The sequence below is a fragment of the Hyperolius riggenbachi genome, chromosome 8, assembly GCF_040937935.1.
Source record: "Hyperolius riggenbachi isolate aHypRig1 chromosome 8, aHypRig1.pri, whole genome shotgun sequence".
Classification (NCBI taxonomy): domain Eukaryota; kingdom Metazoa; phylum Chordata; class Amphibia; order Anura; family Hyperoliidae; genus Hyperolius; species Hyperolius riggenbachi.
In genome coordinates this window covers 29127259-29137282 of record NC_090653.1, presented here as the reverse complement: position 1 = coordinate 29137282, position 10024 = coordinate 29127259, and the positions used below count along the sequence as shown (strand labels likewise).

At 43.2% G+C, this 10024-nt stretch overlaps 1 protein-coding gene across 1 annotated transcript; it reads left to right on the top strand.

Moving 5' to 3' along the window:
• Positions 1–8533: 8533 nt before the first annotated feature.
• On the top strand, positions 8534–9475 carry LOC137527239 (olfactory receptor 2AP1-like). Its single transcript, XM_068247745.1, has one exon. The coding sequence runs from the start codon at positions 8534–8536 to the stop codon at positions 9473–9475; it is 942 nt and encodes a 313-aa protein (XP_068103846.1).
• Positions 9476–10024: the final 549 nt, after the last annotated feature.

Genomic DNA, 10024 nt, shown 5'->3' with positions numbered 1-10024 from the left:
CATAAGTTCCGGCGCCTTAAACCCCGCCCCTCAAAGACAACACCCACAAGCCACACCCACTTATTAATATTACCCACACAATACATTACCAAAGAAATGTAAACCATAGCAGCAATATGTAAATATTACCAATGTCAAGCAGAATTCACCAAATATAAGCCAATATACCAACAACAAGCAGGTAAAAAAAAAATCACAAGGAAATGATACTGATAACACAAAAAATGATGGTAGATTGATTCTAATCACAGACAGGTAATAATAAGTAGTGATAGGCAGATTCTAATGATAGTATAGGGTACTGGGAAAAAACACAAAGACAACGGGAGCCCAAATTGTGCAGTATATCACAGGTAGATGGATAAGTAAATGGTTTGAAAAGGGAATACTCACAAAGGTGGGTTGCACACGGGGCAACCGACCACTTCAAGCAGGTGGAGTGTCTTATACCTGACTCCACTCAGGTAAACCAGTGATCCTGGAGGCGGTCGCTCTCTTGGTAAAGAACTTCATGCACTCTAAAAAATGTGGTGTGGATTCCACCTCAAGTATGGTGCATGGGACTCCCCTCACTGGAACGTGGGGGGGAGTATGACACAGAAGGGAGTAAAGAGGCGCCCAATGGAGTATAAAAAAGTTAAAAACACTAAAAACTAAAAGGTTGAGGTGGCTTACCTCATAGACGACAACTCACTTTGAGCAGAAATGTTTATTAATAAGCACAGGCAACGCGTTTCTTGGGATCTAGCTCACTTCTTCAGGCCAAACAAAGTGCCACTGCAGTCTGATAGCCGCATTCGGGGCACCCCGAATGGCCACAATAGCCACCAGAACGGCTAAAATTGGTTGAAATTATTGATTGGGTATGATGGAAAATCTTGATCGCAAGGGCCTTCATTGGGTGTGTGGCAGTGACACTGGCGCATGTAGTGACGCTGCTACATGTACTTGGTGCTCCGTTGTACAGGTGCTCGTGGTGGTGCTGGACACTGGAGGAGGCGACTTGATTATATAATGTATTGTGTTATATAATGCATGCTTGGTGGCAATTGGAGAGTACGACGGACACTCGATGAGGTGTGATGAGTGAGGGTTGTCACACAGGCACACTGAGGAGTGATAACTGTAGAGAGTTTTCTTTTAAGGTGCCCGTACATCAGCAAATGATGGGCAGATTTGGCCAAGAGACAAATGCGATCGGAGAGAGCATGAAATCTCTTGGGAATCGGCCAAGCCTATCGCATTCACCGCCGATTCCTAGTGTATAAATATGCATGTGTGCGTTTATACACTACATGTCCTGTTTCGCAGAGCCCGTCCATCTTTCCAATCCATCACTCTTCCATTAGCCTTATACATGGAGTGTGTGTGACATCACGTGCTATACGCCGGCAGCATATATGTGGCTAATGGAAGAGCTGCGGATTCGGAAGACAGACGGCATCGCTACACAGGACGGGTTATGTATAAATGCTCACATGCACATTTACACTCTGGGGAACAGTGCCAGGGGTTTTGCCCCATTCCTCGGTCGTCCCAATATCACTCTCGGTTACTGACGCGCATCCGATCCAGCAAGTTGACCCTACAGCTTGCAGCATGTCGGACAGAAACATGTCAATCCGGCATGCACTTGGCACCAATTTTCATCCGATTTAATTGTAATAATCAAATTGTTTGGTCGGTCGGCTGCCAAGTCACCAGATGTATGGCCACCTTTATTGTATTACTCTATGTGGGCTTTATATTGTCTTTTCTCCATATCACTTGTGAGATGAACATGACCGGAAGGTCGATATATTGCTAGAGCCTGGATTACAAATAGAGCTGTACTTACTGGTCTGTAACATGAGCCACTACTTGTCATTGAGTGCATTCTGTTCACTCCAATCCACACATGCTGGTGTTGGCTACATTCATAGTGCAATTCACGGGAATAAGGAGTGATTTATATGTCATTGACTGCCAGTTGCAACATTTCATTATTGGGTGAATATATATTTAGTTTTTTTTTTTTTTTTAAGGCATCTGAGAATGGACAAAGGATTAGGAACAATAAATCACAGTGTCCGTGATAAGATTAGCTAGCTGCAGGGAACTGGTGACGGCTTCAGACGTCTAACTCATAGTTCACGGAGTTCGTTGAATCTCTTCGACCAGGTTGCTCACTTGCTGGCTACAGCTGTTGCTAGTTCTTCAGTGCAATCCTCCATCACCTCCTCCTTCAGTGTCAGTCTCCTCTTTCTCCACGCTGCTCGGCCCTTTCCCCTGGACGTCAGCTCCTCCAAATTCCCATTTGTAAATAGACAGTGCAGGGATGGGGTGGGCGGGACTAATCGCTAATACACTGGTCACTAGTTTGGTGGAGAGTGTCTATGCTCTACAGCCAGATGCACTAGAGAGCAGGGTGGAAAACCTCTGACATCGTCAGCAATCGACAGCGTTGCAGCCCAAGTTTTACACATCAGTTGGCATGGCCGCTGCTGCCTCTGCACACCCGCCTCTGTAAACATGGCGCCTGTAGGCTCATGCCTACATTGCTTAGCGCTAAATCCGGCCCTGCTTCCAACACACACCAAATAAACATTTTTTAAAAATCATATACTGTTGCTATGGGTGAATAGATACTGGTGCTGTACTGTATGTGGTACCCAGTATATAACAGTATACAGGTGACTTCACTGAGCATTGCTAAACCAAGTCATACAGCCTCAGTGATCTGCAAAAACCTGCCTGCTTGCTTTTCTCCCAATCTGAAGACATAACAACAAAAGTTGTTTTAATGACCAACTGTACAATATTTCCTTACAAGATTTCAAAACTTTAAGTTTCTTCTTCATGCATATTACAGAACTGGATCAAAACCATACATCTGATGCATGGTTCTTATCCAGTTCTTTTAGCATGTCTTAACGACCAGCCAACGCTGACAGGCGGCGGCTGGTCGTTTGTGGATATCCATGGAAACGGCCACTCGTTTGAGCATCTGTTTCCTGTCAGTTCACGGGGGGGGGGGGGGGAGGGCTCTGTGAACAGCCTGCGAGCCTCCGATCGCGGCTCGCAGGCTATAGTAAACACCCGGGGAAGAAATCCCTGGTGTTTACAGTGTACGGTGCTGCTGTCGCAGCAGCGCCGTAAAGGAGATCGGCGATCCCCGGCCTCTGACTGGCCACGGATTGCTGGCATCTGATAGGCTAAAGCCTATCTGAGGCGCTACAGGACGGATCACTGTCTTGTACCGCCCATAGTTAGAAGGGGAGGGAGGGAAGAAGAGGGAGGGCAGGATATCACTACGGAGGGAGGCTTTGAGGAGACCCCCCCGCTACACCAAAATAGCCGTCGGCGATCAGACCCCCCCCCGGCAGGACATCCCCCTAGTGGGGAAAAAAGGGAGGAAGTCTGATCGCCCTCCCTGCCGCCCGATCTGTGCTGGGGGCTGAAGAGCCCAAACGGGCACAGATCATAAGAAAATCCTGTGGTCCTTAAGTGGTTAAATTTTGAAAGTATGCAAAGAAATCTTGTAAACGAAGGACTTGATTCATTAAGCGGCACTGCTCAAGCAGCGCCCCCTAATGTGAAGGAGCGGCTGCTAATGCATGCTTTACATAGCAGTGCTCGCTGCTATGTAAGGAGGGTGCCTTCCTTAGGAGCGTGCCTTCCTTAGATAGGAGCGTGTCTTCCTTAGATAGTAGTGTGCCTTACTTAGATAGGAGCATGCCTTCCTATATATAGTTACTATTTCAATGGCTCCTGACCCTATGATCAATATAAACCAACGAGATTGGCTCACAGTGATGATGTGGTCATGAGCCAATGAAATCAGCTCCTGACCAGCTCACAGAGCTCTGTCATCATACTAAGCAGCACGGTGGTATAGTGGTTAGCGCTCTCACCTTGCAGCGCTGGGTCCCCGGTTCGAATCCCAGCTAGGTCAACATCTGCAAGGAGTTTGTATGTTCTCCCTGTGTCTGCGTGGGTTTCCTTTGGGCACTCCGGTTTCCTCCCACATCCCAAAAACATACAGATAAGTTAATTGGCTTTCCCCTAAAATTGGCCCTAGACTATAAAACATGCACTACACAATACATACATAGACATATGACTATGGTATGGACTAGATTGTGAGCCCCTCTGAGGGTCAGTTAGTCACAATATACTCTGTACAGCGCTACGTGATATGTCGGCACTATATAAATACTTAAATAAATAATATATACTGAGGGTGAAGGCAGAGCGCGCAGCAGTAATGTGGAAATCTACGTCCTGTAAGAGCTGCGCAGCCACCAACAGGATGTAGATTTCAACTAGCGTGGTCTGGAAAAGGTTAAAGTAACTTTTGTTGTTATGTCTTCACATTCTCTTCATGACTGATGCCAGACCACATACAACTGGCGTTTCATCCCAATAAGACTTGAACTACAATTTGTTACTGGTATTCTGTAACTATTGGTGTCAGCAACACAGATTTTTCTAAAAATTGGTGATCTGCAGTATCACCAATAATACAGATGCTATACCTGATTATGTGGTGATCTGCAGAATCACCAATAATACCAGTATAGCTAGACACAGGACACCCAATGTGGTATTGTGTTTGGTGTAACAGTAATTGGAGAAGTTATCTCCCGAGGAGCGGGAGATACAGACAATATTGCAGCCAAGGATCCCCTGAGGGGCTGGGGATTCAAACTGCACTACAGCCAGTGGACACCTGAGGAGCAGGAACCACTGGCGGTGTTTGAGGAGATGATCTCCTGAAGAGCAGGTGATCAAGACTAAGCTATAGCCTAAGATCCCCTGAGGAGCAGAGAATTCAGGCTGTACTGCAACCAAGAATTCCCTGAGGTACATGGAATTCAGATTGTACTGCAGCCAGTGGACACCTGAGGAGCAGGGACCACTGACTGTGCTGCAAGGGTGGAATACGTGATATGACTATACTACAGCCAAGGATTCCCTGAGGAGCAGGGAATCAGACTGTACTGCAGCCAGTGGACCCCTGAGGAGCAGAGACCACTGACCGTGCTGATGATCTCCTGAGGAGCAGGTGATCAAACAGACTCAGCTTGCAGCTAACAGACACTTGAGGAGCAAGTGTCACAGACAGTGCAGCAAGGCTGATCACCTAAGGGTTAGATGACAGCTCTTAAGAATTCCCTCACCAGTGGCAAGACCCACTAGTGAGGACAGAAAGGTCAGACAAGCAAGGTCAGCAACGTACAGACAGATAAGGTACAGAGGCAGAAGACTGATTCGGTGTCAAGGTACAGGCAGTGTCGGCAACAGTTATCAGATAGGCAGAAGTACCGAATCAGTAAGCAAGAGAGTAGTCAGGAAGGCAAGAGATCATAACAGATAAACAGTAGTAATATAGAAATATAGCAATCTCCTAGTCTAGGTGTGAAGTCCTTGGTTTCAACACCTGGGAAATAGACTAAAGAATGGTACACAAGTCTTACAATACAATATTACTTAAAGCTATCAACGGAATCTGACTAAGTGTGAATTCCCAGCTCCAGCTGGTTCTAACACACTGTAAGATCTGACTAGGGTCTGAGTGCTCACACGTAAGCATTCGCAACAGCAGACAACTTGCAACTGACAGGCAAGTCCTATAAATACCCAGAGCCCTCCACAGCGTCGCCCCAGTCACTCAGCCAATCCGGAGTAAAGCTGGAGTCAGCTGACCGGCTTGATCAGCTGACTCCCCTTTTACTTGCATAAAGGTCCTGTCGCCTGGCGCGCATGTAGCTCTTAATCTGTGTGCACTAGAAGGACCAAGTGAACCAGCAGCATGTAGCTGGAACGCAGAGATGGCTGCCATGCCGCTTGCCCATGCGGCAGCATCTCCGCTAATCTTTACATAGTCACAGTAGGCTTTCAGTCAGGCATGGCTTCTGCTGGTAGAGCAATCACTCTTCTCCTCCCTTGTCTGCACATGATATTAAAGTGAGAGCATTTCGGGCTGATTGGGAGTAAGCAGGCAGCTGTAAGCTGTAATGGTGGGCAGAAATTACGCATCATAATCGTAATGCAAAATGTGCAGTTTACGCGTAAAAAAATTGCATGGAAGCATAATTGCTAGCCGTAATTACGCATTTTTTTTTTACGCATGTACGCTTAGGTTATGTAGGTTATCCATAATTACAGGTGTAATTAAGATTCACAAATGTATTATTCTGTACGTAACGTAATCGCAATTACACAATGCCTAAATGAGAAAAAATATGTGAAATTTAGCGTAATCAGAATTGACCCATTATGGGCCCCAACCAGTAAGCTGCTGAGGGGAAGATGAAAATCTTATATCTATCACAAATATCTGGATGATTAAATATTTTCCTGGTATCTGCACCTAGACTCTAGCTCTAAACTTTATTATCCTCAATCCAGGTGGGGGTGAATATTATAATAAACATTCATTGACTTCTGCCCCAATGTCCTTCATCACTGTGTCATCTGAATCCATTAAAGTGAACCTCCAGACTAAAAATCTACTCAGCAGCACTAAAAAGGCTTGGCGTTTAACAGTTTCACAGCATCATAACTTTGTTTTTCTTACCCAAGTCTCATTTTTAGCTGCACAGAAGAAAACTGCCTGGGCATTTTTCCCTTGATGCTGTGCAAAGCATGATGGGATTTCTAATGTTGTTGTTCTCCTTCTGCTGTTTCGGCGCAAATTAGTCTTTTTTAATTTTTAATTTGAGATTTGAAGCCTAGCGCGTGCAGCTGGGAGGGGTGATCAGGACACAGAACAGTTGAAACTGTGTCTCATGCTCCATGTCACCTCCTTTCAACCAAAAAGATGGCTGCCTCCATGAAAAAGATGGCTGCCCCATAAAATCACAAACATTTGATTTGCCTGTTCTTTTAAAACTGGGTGGGTAAGATATTTTATTACCTATGTATTTTAATTAACATAACTAATGTAACTTAATGACAGTATGTTTGTTTAGGCTGAAGTTCCCGTTTAAGTAACACTATGTACAGCATTGCACTGAATTCCACATGGATAATGACTGCCGAGATTTTAGGATTATTATTTTAAAAAAAACAAATCATCCTAACAACCACAAGCTGACCTTCAGGGGAAATGCGTCCACAGAGGATTTGTTATTAGGCCTTCCAAGAGAATATAAACCACTCATCTACAGCAAAAATCTACATTTGTGGTATGCAGCCACCACACTGTCACAAACGCGTGTTATAATATTACAGCCAAGGTTTGTTACAACTAAGGTTAAAGTACAAGTATTAAAGCTGACAATAGTTCCTCTGCAAAAGATTACACATTATGATATATCCATTTCCTTTTGAATTATATTGTGTTGCTGTTTTGTTTTGGTGAAGAGAAGTTATCTGCAGATTGAAACACTGACCATCTTTTGGAAGCTATGCAGTCATCCGACAATCTTTGGAGAGTAGTTTTATATCAGGTTACAATGAGGTGTTGTAGTCTGTTACCACGGGAACGCAGGTTCCCTCACCTATAGGATAGATTACAGAAAATAATTTGACAGATTTAATAGGTTATAGGTTCCTGGAATTAGGATGCTGACAAGAAGAAGTTTTCTATTAAGTACATGAAAGACAAAAGAGATCGAGAGCCCAAACTAGTGCAATAAGCCAATTCAAATGGTGTAATGGTAAGTATTTGAGATTATACTCACAAAACTGGGTTACCTCTGGTAACCACTACAATGGCAGGTGGGGACATTAAAACCGACCCCACTCGGGTTAAGTATGTTGCTATCTGTAGAAGAAACTGGGGTAGCACCCCTCCACCAAGGATGGACTCACGAGATTGATAGGTTTGGAACATAGGCGCCAATATAGGATAAAAAGTTTAAAATGGTTAGCTAGTGGTGGATCTTACCTTGAGAAGTAGACCCAACAGTTTATATTCACTGAAACAATATTTTCTTTTATTCTTGATATTACACAAAAATGCAACGCATTTCATGGGCTGTGTCTCGCTTCATCGGGCAACAAAGAGGAACTTGTTTCCGACTCAGTCTTGAAGACGCTCCATCTTGCTGAGACTGAAACAAGCTCCTGTTTGTTGCCTGATGAAGTGGAACACTGCCCGCGAAACACATATATTTGTGGAGTATGTTGAACAAAGAAAATATTGTTTCAGTAAATATAGACAGTTATGTTTACTTGTGGGAGGTAAGTCCACCACTTCTTACCCTTTTTAAACTTTTTTTAACTTCTTATCCTACTCTGGCGACTCTGTTCCAAACCTATCAATCTTCTGTTAAGGAGGTACTCAAATAAACATGCTAACTACCTGTTTTTCATAACATACTAGAATTGCTTGACTAATTTAGCATGTCACTGCTTTATACCTGGTGTCCTGCTTATATAAAATATAATGCAGTCCCTTAAGATAATTTACAAAGCAAACTACGACATTTGCCTTACTCCTAAACCTCTTTACTCATAAACTCACATAAATTCGTACAAATCCAGAATTAGTTTGTCATACAAGGCACATAACTTTATTGTTTTCAGCTCACACAGGTAAACAATGAATGAGGATAAGATGAGGAACAAGACAATGGTGACCTACTTCCTACTTAAAGGGGTTTCAGATGTTCCAGAGGTGCATTTTCTGATCTCTCTCTTGGTTTTTCTCATTTATCTCACCACTCTTGCTGGTAACACGACCATCCTACTACTGGTACTCCTGGACTCTCATCTCCACACTCCCATGTACTTCTTCCTGTGTAATCTGTCCATTCTCAACATTTTTACTCCCACAGTTGCACTACACCGGATACTTGTTATTTTTGTAACAGGAAATAATGTTGTGTCTTTTACAGATTGCACAGCACAGGTTTATTTCTTTGGGTGGTTTTGTGGTAGTGAGTTGACATTACTCACAGCCATGAGCTACGACCGTTGTGTCGCCATCTGCAATCCATTGCATTATTCGTCTGTTATGAACAGTAAAGTCTGTGTTGGCCTGGTCACATTCTCCTGGTTATTTAATCTTTTAGAGAGTCTTCCTTTAATAATCACCCTATTACAATTTTCTTGCTACTCTTCCAATATAATTAACCACTTTTTATGTGACATTATCATTTTAAAAAACATGACTTGCAATGATACCTCAATGTTAGATCTAGAGATCTTCACACTGGGGGCATTTACAGTATTCAGCCCATTTCTCCTCACCTTTATCTCCTATGTCCTCATCATTGCCACCATATTAGGAATTAAATCTAGAACAGGGAGGTCTAAAGCTTTCTACACATGTTCTTCTCACCTCACTGTTGTCAGTCTACTCTACACAAGTCTAGTATGTCAATATCTTACACCGATCGGCACCTTCAGGTCCGGCAAACTTTTGTCTCTGTTCAACGCAGCTCTGATTCCCATGCTAAACCCCTTCATCTACAGCCTGAAGAATAAAGATGTGAAGACCGCTCTTCAGAGACAGATGAAGTATTTTAAGACCATGTGCTGAAGTTTCCATGGCAATAGAAGAATACCCATTTATAAAATGAAACTGATACTGGGACCATTAGTTCTGTTGTCATGAGGATGCCTCTCAACATGAAATGAGAATGTATTTGTATAAATATATACATATTTGTAGCTTTACTGCCCTGAGGATGTCTGTGAAACCTGTATCAAATTTTAATATTCAATGGCACAAGCAAAGCTTTTCATTTCTTTATACAGTTGAGACCCTGTATTCATAATGTATTAATAATCTAATCTCAAGAAATAATAATAACAACAACAATAATCATCATCATAATAATCCCAGTATTTGTATAGCATTGTATTTTACATTCAGCAAAGGACCAGCACCACACGAAGTATATTATAGTTCTCTTAGTGGTTTATTAGTGCAAGTATGACAGCAACAACAGAGGCTATTTTGGCCTAATCGGACCTTTTTCAAGTTGCTCAATAGTCATTCAGCAACTTGAAAAAGGCCCGATTAGGCCGAAACAGCGCCTGTTGTTGCTGTCATGCTTGCACTAATAAAGCACTAAGAGAGCTATAA